We start from the raw sequence: 23,558 nt of genomic DNA, 5'->3' as shown, positions 1-23,558 counted from the left end.
CACAAAGAACGCAAAGAAAAAGAAGGTGCGCACAATCCAAGGGTAGCTGTAGAACACTCGTTCCAAGAACAGGCTGTGGAATATATCAGAGCTCGAATTCACAAAAAAATTGGGACAAAATTGACAAAGCTTTCCGATCGCATGTGCTTTTTTGCCATTGGCTGGCTACCTTCGCTAATCATATGTCCAGCCTCACGATTGGCTAAAATTGGCTCTTGTGAATTCGGCTACAGAGGCATAGTTCGTCGTAATGCGATGGCGCTTATAATTGTTCTAAGCGTCCAAATACAATGAACATGTGCAAACACGATGCCAAGTGCAAGATCCTGCTCGAATCTAGATATTACGGAAACCGGTGAGCCACGTATTAGACGGCTTCAAACGGTCTGCGCTTGCATCGATCCCCTGCTGATTGTATACATCATTGTCACGGTAACCTAATTAGCTTCATAAAGGCCCACAGCTGGATGTTTAAACACGTGATGAGAGCCTTGCTGGTTTTGATGTTTTCGTTATATTTTGTCAGATGAAACGCAACGTCAACCAAGAAAAGCTGTGTAATCCATGTCACAGCATGATGACTGAGCAGTCATCATGCTGTGTGTGATACGCATTACGCAACGTCTGCTTAAAAAAAGAAAGTTTCTCGTATAAATTTCACTTTACTCGCTGTTACATTCTGAACTGACGCGGAACAATCAAAACGCCAAAACCATGAATAGCTGTTTCCATTTTACAGCAAAAATTAGATTTTACGCTGGGTACAACATTTATATAGTTACCGTGGTAGCAGTACGCGAGCATTCTTGAGGATACGCTAACGCGCTGAAGAGCAGAGATCCACAGTGAATAAGGCCCCCGAGATCACCAGCCTTCAGATCTCGGAGGTCACGATCATAGCTTACTTCTCACTATGAAGATTCACGTAGTTCGACTGCCATTGCTGTGGTAGCTCACAGGCATTAGCCGCAGAGCGCTTGCAGCATGTCATGCAGCGAGAACGACGGAGTCGCTGTTGCCGGTGCGTGGATATTGTGCGATCGCTGTGTGAGTATTCTGGCTCTTAGCGACAAAGAAGCAGTCATTATCGCGTACGCCGATGCCGCAGCCCGCTCGAGGCTATGAAATTGAAAGACAGCGTGATTCCAAGAAGGCTGCCGTCCTTCTATACTGTAGGTCCCTCTGTGATACAATGCGTGTATAGTATATGTCGTATATAGTTCCCAAGAACTGCCGCATATAGCACACACTCCTTGTGGTAAAGAACGACAATGCAGCCGTATCTGTATTACTGGGGCACTCATCGTCAGCAACGTCGAAGCTTATTCTTTTTTATTATTTTTTTAAAGGTTGATACGTGTACGGAGCTAAAGTTAGAGTGAAACAAAAGGTCCTGCTTCTGACGTGTTGCGTTTATCTTTCATATATATATATTTTTTTGTTACGCATCGCCGGCCCAATTTCTCTCGTGCCCGCCCTTCATTTTTCTTCGTTTCTTTTTTATTCTCGCCGGGGCAGGGAGCGATATTAAAGTTTTCGGTGTCCAGCGCCGCTCAGCGGTGCGCTACGCACACGAGCGCGCCTTCACTCCGCCGGGTTTCATCGTCGCCCGAGGGGCCGGGCTTTTCCTCCTCCCGGCAACGGGGCGATCCTTCACAAAGCCTCCGGGGAATGCAAGATTAATCTTGCCGATCGAATCTAAATGGAACACTTTTCTTTCTTTCTCTTTCTTCCTTCCTTTCTTTCTTTTTTTTCTTTATTTCTTTCTTTCTTTCTTTCTTTCTTTCTTTCTTTCTTTCTTTCTTTCTTTTTGTCCTTCGTCGATTCATAATTTCTTGCAATCTGAATTAAGCAAAAAAAAAAAAAATTTTTTTTTGCCTCGTGTCGCGCGCAGCTCCATCCCCAAGTCGCCGAATATTCCAAGCTGTCGTCTTTTGTTTTTCTGATTTCTTATCTCGGTTGCCTCCTTTGTCTGTCGTGGATCTCGAATTACGTTTTCTTTTTTTTTTCTATCTTCTTTTTGTGATATCTGCACTGTGCCGCATGAATTATGCAGAACTTTTATTCCTGCTGAACTTCTATACTAAGCCGGAGGCGAAATTTCTGCGGCCTGTTTCCGCATTTCACGCTGTCCATATGCATCCTTCTTGAACAACGCTGTCTTATAGTGTTTGTCTTCGTCAAATTCAGCATATATTTCGCCCTATATACTGAATCTACTTTTTTTTTTTTTTTTTTACTGCGATAGCAGTTAAAAGATGGAAACTTGGTTTGTTCTGCCCGTCTGTCGCTTCCGTTACGCATTACGCTCATAAACGTCGTTGCATAAGTTCCACTTAGTTAATCCTGACCTCGTGTGTAACAAAATTAAGAGTGCAGTCGTCGTTTTTGTTAACCTGGCGTCGTCAGGCCACCTCCTCATCCTCAACTTTACCCTCACCATATAACGATGCAAAACAAAACTTTGCCCACGATTCGTTACTGAGGATCACATGCACTCACGTCTATGCGCCGATGTGCTGTTTTGACTCGTATACGGGCCAACCACTGAGCTATCGCGCAACTGTCGGCCTCGGCAACTTGTGCGGTGTTTTTGTGCGTCACGATAGACTCCGAGAGTGGTAACGTGCGTTACCGCATTTCGTGGAATGCAGCAGGCAGACGAAGGCGACGTTATGCGCATTTTTAAGAAGTTGTTTTTGAGAAAATTGCGCCATTATTTGAGGAGCAAGTGAGCAAGCGAGCAAGCAAGCAAGTTGACGTTGTCCGTTGTGAGAGCCTTTATTACTGCCTGAATATATATAAGTTCAGATCTGAAGAATTCACATGGAGCCATGGTTCATTTTCTTTTACGACATCAATTATAGCGTATCGTGTAAGACGAATCGTATATACTTAAATTTCTACTTCTTGTAGATCCAATCAATCTCGTCCAATCGGCTAATAATTCTGTGTTCTACTGTTATGGGCCCTATTGGCTGTCTTTAGTTTTTTTTTTTAATTGTCTCTTATTTGGCTTAACGGTTCTGCAGCGGAGAATTGTTCGCCGTATGGTGAGAACCATAGCGATGTGACCTGGGGCATGCTAAAGTTCCGTATCCAGTTGGATTCTCAGCTGAGATAAGAAAACAGCATGATATGTCGTCGCTTGTGCCTGGTAATATTTCTGTTATTTTGTTAATTATATTCGATATGTTAGTTGTCATCGCGTAGAAACGGACGAGAAAGATCCGCTGCATCTTAGTATAGAGTACATATATAGTGACAACCATCTGCGTGCATTCGCGAGACTTCAACTCACGTAACAATATAGCAATATACCTGCCTTATCGGCTAACGTTGAGACACCCCAGCTGATGGCGTCGATCGGTGTGATAGCGAGACGATCACTGCGCTCCGCCAATCAAGGAAAGTACTTAGTCTACATACAAAAGCTTTGCGAGTACACAAGCCTTGACTCAGGTGTACCGTCAAAAAGAAGAAGCTTGCTCCGCCCGGTGGGCATTTCCCCACATTGCCATTCATGTGCGGACGCGTCGGTAAAGAGGAAAGGCGGAAAACCAAAACTATATAGATATAAGATTGCGCCAAGGATTCTCTTCAAGCTGCAGGTGGGCACAAAGTATACAGATGTATACGTAAACGATGGCGCACGCTCGCCACTCCCTCGCTCACTCATCTTCTCGGTGGTATCTCTCTGTTTACACAAGGAGGTAAGCGCAAGTATTGGAAAAGAAGCAATCCCAACCAAGTGACGACGCGAGCCTCGGAATGAGAGAAATTCGAGCTCTCGCAACGCGTCCATTCATTCTGGCTGACGAAACGCACCGGCGAAGATAGGTTATCTTGACTGAGTGCTAACAGGGTGCCCGGCGTGATGGATGCCTTTCGGGGAGGGTGCACGCCGCCTCGCGCGCCCATATCCCGTCTCGGCTCGCCGGCAGCGCTCGACTCCTCGGCCCGCGATAGAAACAATCAGATCCGCGCCCTGGAAAACGGATCGCTTCTACTTTGGACCGGCCGCGCTCTTCGCCCTTCCTTTAGGCGACCTCCCCCCCTACAAGTGCTCTCCTGCGGCCTTACCCGACACCCTTACCTTTTTCACATATACGCTCTTCTATACAGATACACCGAACTGCTCTAGTCTGACGCTCACTTGTAGGAGTTTGATTGTATACCTTTGCTGAGCTGCCTACCACGGCACACAGTATATGGTTACAGGTGCGTGCTATAGGCGTCAGTGGCAGATCCGATCGTCTACCCTCCCCTACATCAGCCCCTATCCCTTCGCCCTCTATCGCCATCTCGCATTCCGTCTTCATTTCGGATGCTGCACAGGTCTCCCGTATATATAGCGCAAGGTCGAGTGTGCGAAGCGCGGCGCCTTTACGAAGTGTTTACAATCTAAGCATTCCAGAAGATAGGTAGCTGTGGACCACGCTTCATTTAAGCGGGAGTGCAACAGAAAGTAAATTGACAGCGGTGGTGTCAAGTTGCGATCCTGTGCCGAAACCGGCTGCTATACTACGTCTTGCCGTGTCTTTGAATCCTGTCGCCCTATAAGAGGCTTTCCTTCATTCCTAAGCTTGGGCTGCTTTGTACAGCTTCCGCTCGGGAATGGAATTTTATTGTGCATAAATATTCACAAGGTTAACATTTACAAGTGCGACGCATTAGTGGTACGCGTTTTCCCGATATTGCATTATTGTACGCATGGACACATGATGTATCACGTGCATGTTCACCTCCTTGCCGGCTTTCTCCCAAAGAAATATGACGTGTCCAAAATTTATTAGAACTCGCATGCAGAACCTTATTTGTATGCATGATCAACCGCGACATAAGTTACGGCATAAGTTCAGCAGTGACGTGAGCTATTTATCAAGGGCTTCGTTCATTGCTTGTTGCTCATGTAGAAAGCTTGCATAAGTACTCCACTCTGTCATATTATAATCAATAATATGCAGTTAGCCGACTTTAAGATTCCTGTTTCTTATACCTCAAGCGGTTTCGCTCTTCAAAAATGAAGTTATATTCGGAACATAATAGGACGCTTACGATCTCGGAACGCGCACGCACCAATGTCGCGTCAATCATGATGCCTGGATATCCTTGACCGTCACGAATAAAGCGTCTATGCTAAACACCTGCGAAAACAGTGCTTTCTTAGCAGTGGACCAACAATAACGCGTCGCGCATGAAATACCTGCACCGTCACACACGATTCGCAAGTGGCCGATGCCAATCAGTACGCGCGGTTACCCGCGCGCAAGGTTGTTGGCTTGCGGCGAAGACCAGTCATATTTCGGCGCCCGCCTCCCCGCGGCTCTTTCCCTTCAAAAATATGATTGGTGAGTCCGGTGTGCCCGCCTCGGAGATGTTTACTCGCCTCCGCGCGGCCTCATAGGCCAGTTTTCTTGCGCTTTCGCTGGCGCGCCGGTTATCCATCATAACTGCGAACTTTTTTTTTCTGACAACCCGCCAAACTGGTTAGCACCGCCGCTTTTCTTGGCCCTCAGCGTCGCTTCTCATTGGCGGGATTTTTCTCGATCTGTCAAAATCGGAGAAACTCCTGACAAGTGGTCGAACTTGCCTCGTTTCTCTCGCTCCCCCTTCTTCAGCGCTTTCTCTTGTTTGACCTTCAGTTTCCGTTCTACGCCCTTGCTGTGGCCAGCCAGCGTTGGCACGAAGGGGGTGGGGCACGGGACGGCTCGAAGCCCGGAGAGAAGCCTGTTTGGGGTTGTCGTTCTCTGCTTCCGTTTCTTGGCGCAGTGGAGGCTGATCGAGTGGGCATCGACGCGTCGGCGCGCTCCTCGCGCTCTTCCGTCTTCGTTTTCCTGTCGACGGGGTGAACGAGTGGTTGAGAGAGAGGGCGCGCGCGCGTGCTCTCTCTTCCGTCCAGCGTGTGTTCTTCGCTCGGCGACTAGCGGAGCGGAAGACAAAATAGTTTAGCCCGACTTACTACTACTACTACTCAGCGGCTGCCGATCGCGAGACAGGAGGAGTCCCGGGGGAATCCTGGGCTGGCATGGCACGATGTGTGGCGCCAGACAAAAAGACAAAAAGAGTGAATGCTGGGAACAGACAGGAAGGGAAGACAAGCGCCAAAGTGACGCCCTGGAAGAAAGGGGTGAAGGAAGCGGAGGAGGAGAAGGGGGAGTATACAGTGCGTAGAAAGGAAGCAGCGTCGAAGGCCAGCAGCAGCCGTTGCCCAAAAGGGTGTGTGTGGGAGTATTTGTGTGGACCTGCCAGGGGCAGGCCCGTCGGCGCGAGTCTCCCTGAAAGGATTCCCGGAGGGTTCTGCTCCTTTCCTCGAGGCCCGATTTCTCGGCGTTGCACCTTCGGCAGCGCTGGCTACCCGAGCTCCCTACCCCTTCTCCCGAGCGGCTGCTTCCTCCCCCTCCTTTTTTTTCCCCGCCTCGGACGTTCTTTATTCCCGCCGCCACGTAGCTGCCGGGCAGCCGCGCGGCCCTCTTCGGCGTTCCCCCTTTCTTTATCTGGACCGGCGAGACGGATGGGCCCCGCTGTCTTGCTGTCTTGCCCACGCATGCACCGCTGGGTGCCTCACTGCGAGGACCCGGCCGGCGCCCGCCTCTTCCTCGCTTCTTCCGATGTGCCGTCTTTGTGGACGATGCCCGATGCCGGCCTCACCTCCCTCCACCTCCTCCCCTTTTCTGTGAGCTCCCAGAAAGGAATAAAAAAGAAATGGCTCCTCGTTAGGCCTAATGAGAGTTTATTGATCAGTTTGGAAACGCAGCCGGCGTGCTCCTTTTCTCCGCCCGTAGCCTCTCCCCTTCCCTTTGCTGTCTGTACAGCGTCGCGGCGCGTGTGTATATATACAGCGCTGCTGGTATCCGGTACTGCCGCCGCGGCGCGGGACGCAGTGAGTAGCGGTCTCTGTAGGGGGCGCTGCTTTAGACGGATCTGCGGTGAAGACTGCTTATAGAGACGGTTTAGAGATAGATGGGGCAAATGAAGGAAAAACATGGAAGGACGCGAACTTACTTAGGTTTCAATAGTTTAGCTTCGTGTATGAATGTGTTTAGGGATCAAGATACGCAGGAAAGGCAGAACAAATTGGTGGCGCGTCCATCCTTTATAGAGATGATTGGCGACCTTGATGCCATTGGCAATGTATTTGATGGTTCGTGGGTAATTTTCGATTATGTGTTTTATATAATGATTATTATGAATGCCGGCACATGCCCAGTGGCAAATACCCTGCGCGCGAAGTTGGTGTCAAATAGGTTCATCGAAGAGCAACAAATACTCAGTGTTACTCATCTGGTGATCCAAGCTGACGTGAAAGAGGTTCATTACAGAGTGGCTCATATATACGCAGTGGTACGTAGAGCACTGTACCCAAGTTGACGTCAGAGAAGTTCATCGAAAGGCACCACATAACCGGAGCTGCATATACCCAGTGATTCAAGTCTGTCCGACGGTTTTGTTTCGAACCCAGTTGCCCCAGCGCAGCAGCGCGGTGCTCTAACCATTTCATCATGGACTGCCTTGTGGCCCAAGTTGGCAGGAAAGAGGTTAGGCGCGGACATTGATATATAGAGAGACGTAGAGACATGCCGCAACCTAGAGTAAGTTCCCGAGAAAGGGGCTAATAGCATTAAAAAAAGAAAGAAAGAAATGAAGAAAGGAAGGAAGAAGGAAGGAAAGAAAGAAAGAAATGAAGACAGAACGGAAAGGAAGAAAGAACGAAAAAAAAACGGGCTTGGCGGAATGAAGCGTTGCCTCGTTGAAAGGGAGTGCGCACATCACCACCAACAGAATCATCGTCATCATCATCATCAACCGCAGCAGCATCAGGGGCACAGTAATCAATACGTTTGGCGTTGTTAAAGATTCCGCGACGCACATGATTAACGATCGGGAATGGCATCCGATCATCTGGCGATGCTGACAAGACGACGTCACCGCTTCTCCGGAAAAAAATCAGAAAGCCCTTCGCTCAGGTTTACGACTGCTCGCGATTGACCGGCTGCCTCCGACAATTGCCAATCTAATAATAAAGCTGCCACCTCCCCATTGCCTGTTAATATACGTTAATAGCTACGCTGGGCTGATGTGTATTGTGTGATGTGTACGCTGCAGAACATGGGCTGCATGCAACGCTATACTTGCGGATGGGCTGACAATTCGGCCAAGTATGTTGTGTTCTCAATCATAGCTTTTCAGTGTTTGGGATGTGCACTGTACAGCCTTCGTCAAAAGAAACGAAGCCACAGCGCGCATTATCACACTGATCCCGGTACATCTATTATAGTTAAGGTGGAGCAAAACAGCACTCATTATCTGTTATCTTATTTTTCTTTATATTGTCCAGATATACATTTACTCTTAGTGTATCGCATGTGTTTTGTTAAGGTGTTACCTAAGGCAAGTATTACCTAATACTTTTCTTCTCTGTTTATTTTTATCTCAATAAAAAAAAAGTTTCTTAGTGTCTATTATATGGCAACGGGTGTACGTAAAGTTTAGTAATGATAATTTTACAACAAGATCTGAGCTACAATATAGTGCTTCTTTTAAATTACGTTAAAGGAGATGTTGGAGTCTGCAGGCGGCGCCGGCTATTACCCATCTCTGAGCGGTTAAATTCGTGCAAAACGATGCAGGTCTTACAAGCAAAGATGAGGAAACGAATGCAATGATATTAATTCTATGACTTACAAAAAAAAAAGTTATTGAGCAGTGCACAAATTGCAAATGTTTCTAGACAGATGAAAATGTATTGGTTTAGCGTATCCATTTCCGTCTTGTAAACAAAAATTGTATTTTTCCCCTTGCTGGTAATGTCCCGAATGAATTAATTAAACATTTATTGCACACTGACGGCTCCTAGAACAACAAACGTGTCAAAAATAATGTTGCTCCTTTTGACAAACATGAAGAAAAACAAAATAAGAATAGCACAAGTGTAATGGCCCCGCGACGCGAAAACCACAATTCCTTTCCTTGTCTGATTGCGACGCGCATGCATTTTTCGTTCCCATCTCCATTTCAGGTTCAGGAAGCCTCCGACAGATGGCGCCACGAGGAGCACGGGCTTTTTACTTTTTTCGATCGAAAGGTAAGCGTGCGAGGTGGGCTGCCTCTCTATAGACCGGATTTTCGGCGGAGTAGTTATTTACCGAGTTGGATGTCGAGTGAAAACAGTAATTACGAAATAGCTTGCGCTTTAAAAAAGTGGAAGTCGGGAGGCCTGAGCGCATTGAAACTTTCGAACGAGCGGTGAATGAAAACGGGGCGGCTTTATTATTATTATTATTATTTTTTTTTTTGGTTTTCGGTTTTTGAGGGTTTAAAGATCGCATTTGAATTGCACAAATTTTTGCTCTGCTGTTTTTTTTTTTTTTTTTTTTGTTAGTGAACCTGTAGTATCAAATAAGCGCATAAAAGCTTTCGTTAACTGCGTTCGATACAATCGGCTATTGTATCATATATGCACAAAGAAACAAAGAGATAAAAATGATTGATCTCGTGTTTAACATGAATAATTAGTATTTATTACGTAGTGTGTGTTTGCTAGCGGCCATTGCGCTGATGGCATCAGCGCTCCTGTAAGTGACACAGAAAAAATGTCGGTGTGGTGGTTGTAATTACGATTTATTTTCCCGACACCATACACTATACCGTACGTGGCACTTAGCAACGACCAATGAAGACCACGCAAACGTTGCCTTCTTTATGTTAAGCAGTTGGTAGAGTCAGTGGCACTGCTAACATCGAAAGGCGAGTTTCATTCATTTTACAGCTTTCGATTCTCGGAAAATGGACGCCTCTCGATTCTGTAGTGATCCACCTGAACCACCCGTGTCTGTAAATCTCCGCTTTGATCGCTCCGCTTAGGGTACACGCCTATTCCCAGCCTGACGCGTTCGCTCTACCTAGCGAACTCGCTGTTGTCGTTATTGTGTTGTTGACCTCATGTGCTATGAACAAGTGAACCGACAAAGAAAATATTGAAATATGTAGGAACAATAAAATGAGCAATATTGAAAGTGCATTTAGGAAGCGGTCAGAGTATCGAATTGCATGGTGCCCTATTAAATCCGAGACCAAATGAGACCCCCGAAAAAAAAAAAAAAAGATGAAGAAAGCAGTCACCTTCGCCTAACTTCTCCGCAGAATACCGCCGAGTCTGGTCCTGCGTTGCTAACCTAACCGATGTGGCTCGTCGCCTAGAGACTACTATTTCAAGGATCGCCAAGCCGTGTCTTTCCGTGCTGCAGGCAGTGGCGTACGTAGCCAGAAATTTTTCGCGAATGGGGGGGGGGGGGGGGGGGGGCACGCGCTTGACCGGGCGGTGAGGGTGAGGGAGCGGGGGGGGGGGAGGGATGCCGCATACTTACACAGAAATTTCTGGTGGGGGGGGGGGGGAACAGGGGCCCGGAGTGCCCCCCCCCTTCCCCCCTCTCTACACCACTGGCTGCAGGGATCTCTCTAGCTGCGCATATCCAAGAACAGCTCGCTCCGATGGCATTCGAGGCGTATAATAAGCACTGCATGCACCCGCCCAAGTTGTGATTCACCACTGAGGCGCCGCGTCAGAAGGTTTGACGCTGAGATCAAGTCCGGTTCGCCGCTTTGTTTAGCGGCAAACAAGAGGCCGCGAAGGCTTGGTTTCTTCCACGAGTGAGTGGTATATTTATGAAATACCGTCGCTGGGCAGCCGCCAGGACCGACTGTGCGAGCCGAGACGTGTTTCTCCAGGTCCCGGACGTCAACGCATGCAGAACCGACGCGGCGTTCCTGTTGGCTGAACACGAGGCACGCGGTGTCGCATACTTCATCTACTTCATCGTTGTAGTCGGACGTCAGCAAAGCTGGCTACGGTTACTGCGTCTCTTGTCTCTTCCGGCAGCTCGAAGTGTTGTGCGGCGGATGGCAACGGTCTTTGGGATCTTGATCTGTTTGGGTTGTTTTCGCCCTTGGCTTGAAAATAGTTTCCCTTTTTTTTTTTTTTTTTTGCAGTCCAGGGATTTCCGTTCCGTAAGGAGCGTGTCTATTTGTAGTGCAAGCGCCGAATTCGCGAAGCTTTTTCGTTTCTTTAAGTGTTGCTCGCCATTGGCCGGTTGCCTTCACTAATAATAAGTCAGGCATCACGGTTGCTTGGCCTCAGGGGCCGAATTCACGAAACTTCTCGTTCGTAAGAGCTGTTTGCCGTAGGCCCGCCGCCTTTGCTAATGATATTCCCAGCATCAGGATTCATTGATATTTGATGCTACGAACGTTTCTAGCGCAAGTTCTTTTTCTGTGCTTTTTTTTTGGAACAAGGGTCCTGCTCTTACAAACAGCTTTAGTTTAAGGATGGACTTTTTTGTGAGTACGGACCCTGATGAAGACTGGTGGTGCTGGAGGGAGTACTCAATTACGGCCCGGTGAATATTTTTTAATTGTTTAATTTTTTTGATGCGGTAGAAAGTTTAGCTGGAACCATGCACCACTGATATGTACTATGTTTTTGCCCCCTAAGTAAAATCAGCGGTAACCATTGGATTGTATATCATTGCACACATCGACGCTGCATAAGAAAGCATTCGCTATAGCTTTGCTATAATATGGATCGTCGTTAGCGCTGTGAGTGTACAGTATGTGGCTTGGGATCCTTATAACCATTAATACCTGAAAAGGACGATTTGCGTGTGCGTTGAGCTCTGTGATGAGTGTTATGGGACATCACCGATTTTACGAAGCCTTACAGCTTTGTATTTGCAACGCCAATTACCTTTCTCTTTTAGACGCATTGTCGGAAAGTTTCCGCATCCACTGTGATAATTCTACACATTTTCCACGTAGTTCATGCGTAAATAGGGTGGTTACTTTATGAATTATGTCTAACTATCGTACAATACGGCAGCGTGTGCATTGATTGGAACGCATACCGAAAATTTGAAATGTTCAGTAAGGTTATTCTAGCACAACTTAGAAACATCGAACACACTGAAGCGTCTTCTTTGTATCACTGAGATGAGGTAAAAATATGGTAAAAGGCAAAAAATACTAAATGTAGGCAAAGTTCAATGCTGGTTATGAATATTACAATTCACTTTCGCTTTGTTCTATTTCTTTCTTATGATCCATGTTTACGAACGGCCGATAATGGCTATATAACCTATACAGGCTGAGTGCGGCTCAGGCCACCGACGAAGAGCAAAAGGCAAATAATTGGAATAGAATCGTTGTGAAGTTGGCGCACTATCTGCTTGTGACGCCATGGATTCTACCAGCGTCTACTGGTTGTAAACTGTTTGTTGGCAAGAAACCTGCGCTTGCATTCACAAAAAATTCTTGCGTTTGAATTGTTCGTAAGAGCAAATTTCAGCCAGTGCTGCTGCTGGACGCATAATTTGCGACAGCGAGTAGCCAATGGCAGAGAGCCAGTATACCAACGAAACGCTTTCTGAATCATGCTCCTGTACATGACAATCTGGAGAGATCAATTAAGAACTGAACCCAGCATATATTGGTAACATTTTCCATACAAAAACTGCCCTAACAAAGGGAATCCTTTGAGATCCGTGACGTCATACTGACGTGTAGTGGAGCTGGTGGTTGGGCGCGAATGTCGAAATGGGAAATGTTGGGCTGGATCTTGCTCCATGATTATTAAACTGATTTTGCCAAATACTCGGAAGCCTGAATCTTGAAAGAGTAGATCACTAATATAATCAGAATTAGTGTTGGCCATTTATGCAGCTTTAAGTCTTGCTTGTCAGCGCAGTTTCATTTTTCACCCCTTCTACTGTGACTTCTTCTTCTTTTTTCTTTAAGTCTATCTCGTCATAAGCAACATATGAACCAATACGTCTTATATAGAGCGTAACTAGTTCAATTGCAGTCTGCTTGCTTGCACGTATAAATCGAAACGCTCCGCATCGCGACCGAGCCTCCGCATGCAGTGCCTGCAGTGCCGGGTTGGGGGAGGAACCGGGGCCGTGCCCGTATCCGGCAGGAGTGGTTCGGCTCGACTCCTGAATCGGCGGCACGGGGACCACTGTACCCAACTGTTTATCGCCGGCGCGGACATTCTCGTGGGGAGGTCCGCGCTGCAGCCTGGCGGGGCACCCTTCCCGTACAGGCGCTCTCTTGCGCGACCGTGTAATCGGCCCGCCACCTCCCCCTCCACTGTAATTGCATCTGCTCGCCGCACGAGGCATGCAGTATCAGCGCCGCGGCTATGCGGATGCGTATTTGACATTTATTTGCATGCAAGGCCGTCCGCAAGCAGAGAGACGCGTACTCGAATGCGTGCTGGTGCGAGTATATGTGTATATGGTGCATGGGTTAGCCGCCCGCCCACGATTACGTGTGTGCACTATGTACGCGAGAGTTCGCGCAATGCCGTAGACGGCGCCAGATGGGAATTACCTCTGGGCTCTCGCGGTCATCGCTCAACGGGACCACCTATTATTCGAGCGCAGCTGTCATGTGCTCTCTGCTCGAGGGCGCGCGAGATTTCCTAATGGGCAAATATATATATATATATATATATATATATATATATATATATATATATAGAGAGAGAGAGAGAGAGAGAGAGAGAGAGAAAGGTGTAGGCCTATACCATTACTATTTGCTCTCGAATTGCACCTAGTCAGGTTTGTCTCGTTCTGATATGTCGGGGCGTTAAGTGGCACGCGATGAGCTTAGGGGATGTTGCACTTCACTCTGACGTACACGTTATACGCCCTGCGCGTTTCCTTAAGCCATATGTGGTTCTGCCTCGGCGAACATTACTGGTTGATGGAGCCTTGCACTGCGAGCACAGTGTTTAATGGCCTTAGCCGTGATGATCTCCAACATTGCAGACGACCAGCACACTGCAAGGGCACCAGACAACTTGTAGGGGACAGCTGCCCGTGAAATAAGAAAATCTATACTTACATTCCCATCATAGCGTCAGAAAGAGAGCTTCACGAAAATGTGCGCTTACGACAAATTGTTGGTAAGAGGACATGCTTGTTGCGAGGAAGGACGATACCTATAAGATGCGTTAAGCCGAACGAGTGTTCCTGCAGGGGTGTGCTGAAAAGAAGACGTGATGAGAGATATATAGAGGATCTTTAATGAAAACTTGAGGGGTATGCCTAGCGGCGTGCCTAGCATACTATTTTAGATGGGAATTGTAGATTATATACGCACAGTGCAGGTCATAGTCGCACAAACACAACGCTCACCACCAACAATCAACAAACAACATGCAAAATTTGTTAAGTTATCTCTTTGAGACGATGGAGTGTTTCGCAGGCAGGTTGAAAGCGCCTTCGTAGCACACGACTGCATTGGGGGCACGTTAAAGTTCTAGTGATGAAAATTAATCCGGAGTCCCCCACTACGGCTTGCCTCTTAATCAAACCGTGGTTTTGGCACGTGAAGCCACAGAATCCAAGCCGTATATAGCACACGACGCGTATATACGTTTCACTGCGATAGCCCACGGTCCAAGTATACACGTCTCGCATATACGTGGAACAGGTGCCGGATACGGACAGCTCATCCTCGTACCGACTTGTTGCAGAATTGTTTATTCGTCAACAGTACACAGCAACTTCCAAAGCGAAGCGAGGAATTCCTTAACGATGTTCGTGTTATCGCGGATGCGCACTCGTATCTGGTTAAAATTGCCATAGCAGCCAAGTTCTCCTCGTCTAGCTCAACAAAAAAGAGATAGCTATAGAGCACGTGACGTAGGGGAGTAGCAGTAAGCAACAGCGACTATATAGGCGTGCTCCCGAAGTAAGCAAAGCGGTGGGTCCATCGTTCATCATCTCCAATTACGTGCCTCAACTAGGCGCCACGCGTTCGCTAAACTGGGTGCCTCCATGCTAACTTGCAGGCTCCGTGTCCCCGAGTAGACCTCCACATGCACTGCGCCGCGTCTCTTCTTGGAAACTACGACGACTTTCTCACTGATGGCGCCGTTCAAATATGCATGAGTCGACGCGCCACTCTTTCGTTTCTGCTAACATATCGTTGGCGTTCTTTGGGCGGCTGTTTTCTAAACCGCCCAGAAGCGACCGTATATATATATATATATATATATATGCGTGCATGTTACCGTGCTCTAGTGCAGGTAGAACTGCAAGTGGCGTATGTATGTATAATGTAGTGTAGCGTTTTAATCTAATATTGGTACAGGTTTAACTCGCGCCGTATGACTAACCTGTATGCTGGAGAACAGCGGCGACTATTCCGAAGTCGTTAAGTGAGCGGCTGTTAGACTTCCGAGGGAGTTTCTATAGGCGTCGGAAGAGAGAAAGAAAAGAAAAGAAAAAGCAGAAGAGCGAAAGGCCTCGTCGTCTCTTTGCTCTTCTTGTGACAAACATTGCGTTGCGACAAAAATTTTGCTTTGCGTACAGAGCGTCGGAGTTAACGAAATAAGCGTGCACTTACGTATGCGAGAAATGGAAGACAGGCTATAGGTTACCGCTCACTTTGCGCCATAGAAGAACGCTTTCTCTGGATAAATTTCCCGAGCTGCTTGGCTGAAAGCATGCAAAACTTGGCTCCCTGTTGCTATGCGCTGGCCGTGAGCAAATGCGACATCTCCGTGGAGTAGCGAGCGCCATGAGCTTGTCTTGTCTCTCTTGCTCTTGAGATTGTAATGCGGCAGTGTTAAAGCGTTCGCTGGTGCGATGGTCTGCGTGTATAGACTGCCACAGTCGCGGACACGAAGCGTTGGCCGGTGGCGTCGCCAACTTGGTACAACTAAGGCGCATTGGGGGTTCCGTGTGTTCGAGCCTTTCATTGAGACGGCTTTCAGTGTTAGAGCCCTCGTTAAGGGTATATATGGTGTCGATCTAACTAACCACAAATTTCTCAGTTATGCCCGAACTTGTATAAAAGAACGGTGCTGTGAGGAGCTGTAGTTATCAACACTATATGCTCTACTGGAAAGCACAAAGAAAATGTATTGGAAGTCGATTGAACCTCTAGTTCACGTCAATGAAAAACAGACTTCCTGAGAGATTTGGGGCTGAGACTGGGGTGTATGAACGGTATGATTTATGGGAGAGCCGCGCGGGAGTATATAACAGCGTTTGATCGACGTCAACTAGACGTTAAGTCATCTTCCAAATTTATTTCATGAGTTATCATCACCATCTTCATCATCATAGTCAGCACATATCTAGTGGTTCCTAGCGACACGCACCTAGAGGCCCCAGTACGTGGCCCATACCCAGTGCTATTGATACCCATGGAGTGGAAGCCCAGTGGCCCCATGAGCAGCATACACAGTTGTACGGTAATCCTATAGGGCACAAACTCTGTGGAACATGCCCTGTGGCTCATATTGCAGTCGCTCATATCCGGTGGCCTTAGTGGCACTATTTTTAGACTGCACTATTTCCGGGATCGGTCCATGAGAGAGGTTAAAATACATCCCATATGGAAAAGTGGGGGCAACTCGCCAAGATTTTGTGTTTAAAATAGAGAAAGTACATTGTTTTTAATAAACAACGTGGAATTGTTAAGCGGTAGCCTAATACGCACAGATAGTATGACAGTATGAAAGAAACGGAGCGTGTTGTCTATTTTCGATGAAGTTGTCGCTCGCTGTGCGAAAAGATGAAGTGGCAATTAAGGGGGTAGCAATTGAGTACTTCAAAAAGTGCGCAGTTCGTTGGCCATGAGGAACTGGTTATGGAAGGTGAAAGCCGTTTCGATAGATCGCCTCGTTAAACTTGTCTAAGAAATAAAATAAAAAAAGCATTGCGGATAGTTTATATGAACGCCGTCGTCCATCATTCTCCAAAAAAGTCATTGGAAAAAAAAAAAAGAAAGAATGACGCCATTCAACTTCTGATCACCCAAGAGCCACTTAAAAGTTCAAATTACCAGTTTTCATTGAAACCATAGTGCTCAAAATTAGTATTATTTTTTTCATGGCCGATCCACCAGAGCGGGATGCGCCAGGTCACCGAGGAACAACAACAACTTACTGGTAAAGCATTAGACTACATCTAGAGGGCGTCAGTGTGCAGTTTATATGCATCGTCGTGCACCCCAAAAAGGAAGAAGTCGGCGATGATGTAAGAGAATGATGGTAGTATTTGAATTGTATTGCATCAGGTACCTGACGCAAGCAGTCTGATGTCAGCTGACATAAGACATAACTAACTGGCGATCGCTGGGGGTAATCCTCGTCCTTGCTTGTGCAGTCGACTTAAATTGGCTGGTGATGATGGCGAAGCTTAAATTTATAGCTGCGTACACGCGATAACATATTATAATAGCTACTCGCAATAAGAGTATTCGCAGTATTCGGGAGCCCCAAAATTAAATTCAGCGCGCACTTCAAAAGTTGTGATGTATCGTATTGTATACGTTATATCCATGCCCACTTTTGTTCACACCTGCATATATGCAAGCTTAAAGCATATATGCAAGCATATACAAGCATAAAGTAACTATAGACGATGATCACTTTGGTGCATTTATGCCCCCTTTGCAGGTTATTTTCTTTTTTTTTTTTTCTTCTTCCTCCTCTCAACCACAAAGCAGTGGCCAGTGCGGTGCAAAACGCAGTGTTTCCACGCAGTTGCATATTCGCCGACCACACACGGCGATCCTAACAAATGGTGTGACGGCGCCGTATTTGCGGCCGCTTTATCGCAGTGGCCTTATATGGGAGGAGGAGCCAGTCGCACCCCGAAAAGATGGTCGCTGGGTGGCTTTTCTATCGCAACTGCGAGCGGCGACAGTGGTCGCTGCCCCGAATTTATTACTGGCCAAAGTTTTTCGCGGCTTATCTCACGGCTTCCCTGCCTTCGCGAACAGTGCCGCATCCTGTGTCCGTGCATGGGCGAGACAGCTGCTATGAGATATACACGTTCTTAAAATTATCGACGTACGTTTTCGGCTTCTTTTTCTTTTTGTCTTTTTTGCTCGTTACACCCGCCGTCGTCCTTCACTGACGAATATGATATACCGTCGGTGGTCGCGCTATATCATATGTATTAATGAGGCGGTGCTTCTCCTGGGCAGGCGCGCCAGGCACCATTCGGTTCTTCGTTATGACGCTAAGCGATATCGCGCGCCGCGAATACCTCAAAGCCGGCCAGTGTCGGTGTGGTCGTCCGGCCAGGCGCTGGAGGTGATCCGGTGGTAATACCTCAGAGTGGACGTGAATTAAATGCAAATCTCCGGCTTAAGCGTCCAGCTTACTTCCTTTCGTTCGAGCGTTGTCCAGTCGTTCACCTTACTCTTGAATCTGTGTGTTTTTTTTCTTTATTATTCGTTCTCTCGTTTCTCGCGGTTATTACGCTTTAATATACTTGACCATAGCTCGCTTCGTCCATTGTGACTATATATAGCTCGGGGAGGTCTAGTCTGTGGTCATTGTGAAGCATCGTTCTTCCCTGTGACGGTTCGTTATTTGCATTGGGTTGAAACTTGCCAGGGTGATCAGCGCGAAGATTGATTTTGTGACCAAGTGCCGTAGTTGGCGTCATACTGTGCACTGTGGTTGATTCCGTTGACTAGGTGAGAATCGAGAATGCGTCATACTCCTTGGCCAGCACTATACTGAGCGCTTCATGGTCGATTTACGAGCGCTGCTCTCGACGACGCTGGTAAAAAGGCTAGATGCATCAGCTTAAAGCCCGCACCGGTGCTGGCATTGGTCGGCAAAATAAGTAAAACTCACTCAAACGCACTCACAAAATATTAGGGCTTACTCGTACTCAGACTCGCCAAAGTATTGTTCAGCTGGGCTCACGGAGACTCAGACTCACCAGTCAGTCTGAGTATGAATGAGTCGACTCATGAGTTCGCCGATCTATGCACAATGCTGATTTTCGCACCTGACTCATATCTAGCTATGTCGCTTCAATCATTTCTTCAACACAAAACATGTAGAAAAGGCAAGAGGCCAAAAGTAAAAGGTGAGAGATAAGGTAAAGGAAACCGACTGACAAAACTAACATCATAAGAAAGACGAAAAATCAGAAATGAGAATCAATCCAGATTATAGTCAATATTCCGTTCCCTTCATTGAATTAGCATATTGCGGACAGCAGTCATGAGCTCCCGACTTCTCAATATGTTCAGATGCTCCGGCATCATTTAGACAGAACTTTCCTAGTACAGCTAAGAAAAGTTTAAGAGAATTCTAGCGCCACCTTAGAAACTCCTAGACAGCACTAAGACACTTTCCAACCATCCGAAAAAGCACGCATGCAGCCTACGTCTTGTGACACGCCTTTACACACGCCTTGTCCGCAACGCCATCTGTTGGTGAGCAGGACATACAAGACAGGACCTGCTTACAAGCCCTCCTCGACTTATAATCTTTACTGAGTTCACTTTCACTCCTTTTCATGGCGTTAATGCAGTGCAAAGCACCGATGGGCCGGAAGACGCGGTTGGTGGAAAGAACTATACACTCTTAAAAAAAAAAAAAAAAAAATAAAGGTCGTCATATTCACTAAGTAGTCTAGGGTTTGACGAAAACTCGTCTGGCGAGGAAAGAACATGGCTGTATAAACGTACACTCACCAACTGAAGAACACAAAAACAACAGATTGACGTTTCGGCGCCCAGTACGGGTGCCTTGTTCACAATGAACGAATGCATGGTGATCTTTATTCTATATCCGTCGGTAGACGTAAGGCGCTTGCGTACAAATCAGGGAGGGGGCCCCGTGTCCGGCTTATTGTGTTAGTCGTAGATGGTATGCAAAATGATTCGAGAAGCAATCGCGATGATAATTTCTTCTCTCTTTCGATGATGGAAGCCGAATGCCAGTTAATACTGTGACCAGTCTTCTCGTGATGCTCTGCTAGGGCGCTGGAAACCGTGTGTCCTTTGGCTACATCATTGCGGTGCTGCTGTGGCCTTCTTTTAAAGTTTCCCGTCTCGCCTACGTAGCACGCCTGGCAGTCCTGGCAAGGAATTTTGTAGATGACGCCGGGATATTTTTCTTTTTCGAGGCTGTCTTTGACTCGGATGGACAGTAAAACTAAAACAACAACTCGTCCGAGTCAAAGGCAGCCTCGAAAAAGAAAAATATCCCGGCGTCATCTTCTGCACCATCGACGTCAGATTTGAAATTCGGCTATTGCTGAGCATCACACGGCCGAGGTTGTTGTATAGCTTAGCTTTGCGCGGTTTGAATAACTGCGCATAACTCCTTCGGTAACAAATTTAAGCGTTTGATGAGAGATAGGGTGAGCTAGAAAAAGGTTGAAGGGGGGTACCTACTTGAATGAAGCGAAGGTGAGTAAGGGCTCCCGGAAGCCCGGTGCGAGATTGAGGCTTAACTATTCAGTTTGTTTCTTAAGGCTGCATGTTTGGTGCGTAACGAACAGTAAAATAAAATGTTCGATTAAGTTAAACATGTTAAAAATGTTAGGTTAAGATTAAACACAATTACGTGACAAGTTAAAGACTGCACAAATCGCGATGGAATGAAATATGTTAGGCGTAACGTTAAGAGACAAGAAGATAGCGGTGTGGATCAGAAAGCCAACGGCGATAGCCGATAATGTATTTGACATTAAGAGCAAGAAATGGAGCTGGGTAGGCCATGTAATGCGTAGGGCAGATAACCGGTTGACCATTATAGTTACAGAATGGGTGCCAAGGGAAGAGAAGCGCAGTCGATGACGTCAGAAAATTAGGTGGGGTGATGAAATTAGGAAGTTTGCGGGCGTAAGTTGTAATCAGCTAGCGCAAGACAGGGGTAATTGGAGATCGCTGGGAGAGGCCTTCGTCCGGCAGTGGGCATAAAAATAGGCTAATGGTAATGATGATGATGATGATGATGATGATGATGATGATGTGACTTATACCGAGAGCACAGGCTTGCCCACCTGTAAATGACGTGAAATGGAGAGGCGGATGGTGACGCTACGTCAAGCCATGCCATGAAACTGTGACGTCATAGATTACGGCAACGTGTTGCTGAGACCGATTAGCGGATTTAACGAGAAAAATAAATGAAAGACTGCGTTACAATCGAAAATAAACTGAGATTCAGCGTGACAATATTTCAATATATTTTTGTGCGAGACTGAAATAGAGCATATTCGGAATAGTACTGCAAAAACCGTGGCGTGTACATATAATATTCATATCATCAGTGCCTCTTTAGGCTCTAAGTCGAATTCATTGACGACTTCGAGTGCACTAGCTGATTGCGACTTCTCTGCGCAGATGCGTGCTGTGCGGTGAAGCCTGCATTTAACGGGCTTTTTTTTTTCCGAATTCTTCGCCGTTTGGTAGTCTTATAAACTTCCCTATTCCTTTTCTTGAAGCATTCACACTCTCCCTGGTGCTGCGTTCGGTATACACTCGCCTTTTCGCGACGTGACCGTCACTGATGTTTCCTTGAGAAGCGCTTCCGTAAACACACGGCGGCCGAGAGCTATGGTAAAAACAACGAAATATACAAACACGTGACTGATGCGTAGGGCACGAAGAAAAAGAAAATTTAAAGCGCTTTCCGGCGTCCTTTACGGCCCTGACTCCGGAAAGTCAGTGTCACTCTCGCGTTTCAAGCACAAAATATTTGCCCCTTCTAAAATCGCACTTTTTGGTGCATGCATGCGTAAGGTCTTCAGAGAAAGGGTAGAGGAAAGGGAGAGGGATGCAGCGTAGGCTTCAGTCTTATGCAGTGACGACGACGACCTGCCAAAAAACCTGCAAGCACGCGCGCCTGCGGCGTGCGAAAACTCCGGGCGTCGACGCAGCCGCCGCTACCACGGCGCTGCGCGCATCGCTTCGAAGCGCACGCAGGAAGCGCGGCAGCTCTCGGGGAAAAAGTCAAGGTTCGGTCCAACATTAAAAGTCGATTAGGGCCAGCTCAGGTCGGCGACACACTGCGTTGCCAATGAAGCCTGATGCGTGTCGCCAGCGTTGCATGGAGGAAGTGCGGCGCCAGCATGGCATAGCGCGCGACGAACGACTCCGCGCGGCGTTGTCGAGAAGCTGTAGCGTCATCGACGTCGCAAAGCTCGCCCCAAAGTGAGAGAGACTCGACAGCCGCTCGAACCGTTCCTTGCTTGCGCTTGCGCGCTCGCATTCTTTGCTGTCAAGATGAACTACGCCGAGGGTATCGTATAGTTGTAGACGTGTCCTAATGTCGCCTCACAACACCTCCCCCCTCGCCCCCCGTTCTAAACCTTGCTCGCTGTAGCTTGCAGGGGCGAGGTGCCCGCATCCTTTGTTTTTCGCCGGGTGGGCGACTTTGAGATCATTTGCGCTCGCGCCAGGGTTTTTCATGCGCCGATGCGCCGATCGTAATTACAGACTCCGCGTGCCGGGGGAACAAAAGAGAGGGCGCTGCGGTACTGGGACGCGTGAGGCGAGCTTTTCGCGCGTGCGTGGGAGAGCGGCTCGACGTCGGACGACTTGACGCGGTGCCTGGAACCCGAGGCGTGGTGCGCGTGCGTTGTACATGAAACGTGTGCAGTGTATCACTGTCGGTATCGGAGTCACGACTGGAAGGCAATGTGGCGATGGAGTGCGGTTTCCAAATGTGCTATCGCAGGCGCCCTTCGTCGAAAGTTTCGAAGTCACTCGGCTGGTGGCAACATTGGTCGTTGGGTATCATAGCACAGGTCCCTCGATTATTCTGGAGCTCTCAATCTACTAAAAAAATTAAGAGCACTGTCTCTCGCAATTTCGGGAGTTTTGTGGCAATGTCACTACTACAAAGGCCCCAATTCACGTGGTCGAGGCTGTTCGGTCACGCTCCCAGTGACCTCTGTACTTACTATACGGCAGTGTTTATTGGCGGAGTTCTGTGTAATGTATATGTTCGTGCAGGCGCGTCAGTATACCGCTGTTCGTTGTCTAGCCCCTCCGATGTAAGGTAAACGTGCCCAATATCGAGCTCAAAGTCATGCTATATGCGAACTTTCCTGAGAAATGAAGTGTGACGTAACACTGCGGCGGTAACGTGGAGTTAAGTGAGAGATAGACCTCGGTCATGCTTACATTCGTCGCTTCCGCGTCATTTAACTACTTTCGCACTACTGTAATGCAAAAGAGAACGATGAAATGAAGGAACGTTACATGCATATACAGATGGATGCCGTTAAAATAAGTTTGTTAGTCACGGAAAAGGGTACGTGCCCTTAAGAACATTTTATATGTATCGCCAACAGTGAAGAAACCACATTAGGGCATCGCATGCCGAAAATTGACACTTTCTCTGAAATAATGACAAAATCCATTGGCGATTTGATTACTCGTATGCCTAAGTACAGTGATAACATTTCTTTAATCTGTTCATTGACTCAGGTTAGGCGACCCAAAATTTGTCCTTGCACTCCTGTGCACAGTTTTCGGGCTAAAGTAACCCGCCTTCTGCGCGTGCCGATGCATGCATGTTCTGTTCATTCAATCGCAGCGTTCTAAAGGACTGAATAATGCAAATCACAAGATAAAAGATTATGTGGTTTTTCCGGACCAAACCACGATCTGATTATGAGGCACGCCGTAGTGGGGGACTCCAGGAAATTTAGACCACCTGCGGTTCTTTAACGTGCACCTAAATCTAAGTACACGGGTGCTTTCGCATTTCGCCCCCA

The 23,558-nt window shown here is 47.4% G+C and overlaps 1 protein-coding gene across 1 annotated transcript in view; it reads left to right on the top strand.

Annotated features, from left to right (window-relative positions):
* The window catches only part of LOC119455058 (uncharacterized), a 178,423-nt gene that overhangs the window by 84,661 nt on the left and 70,204 nt on the right, over positions 1-23,558 (top strand). The window contains exon 3 of the mRNA XM_049669032.1: positions 9,020-9,085. Coding sequence (XP_049524989.1) covers positions 9,020-9,085 — 66 coding nt within the window. The remainder of the gene's footprint in view (positions 1-9,019; positions 9,086-23,558) is intronic.

The sequence above is a fragment of the Dermacentor silvarum genome, chromosome 6, assembly GCF_013339745.2.
Source record: "Dermacentor silvarum isolate Dsil-2018 chromosome 6, BIME_Dsil_1.4, whole genome shotgun sequence".
NCBI classification, from domain to species: domain Eukaryota; kingdom Metazoa; phylum Arthropoda; class Arachnida; order Ixodida; family Ixodidae; genus Dermacentor; species Dermacentor silvarum.
The sequence above is the reverse complement of the archived record's forward strand: the minus strand, read 5'-3'. Positions and strand labels throughout refer to the sequence as shown.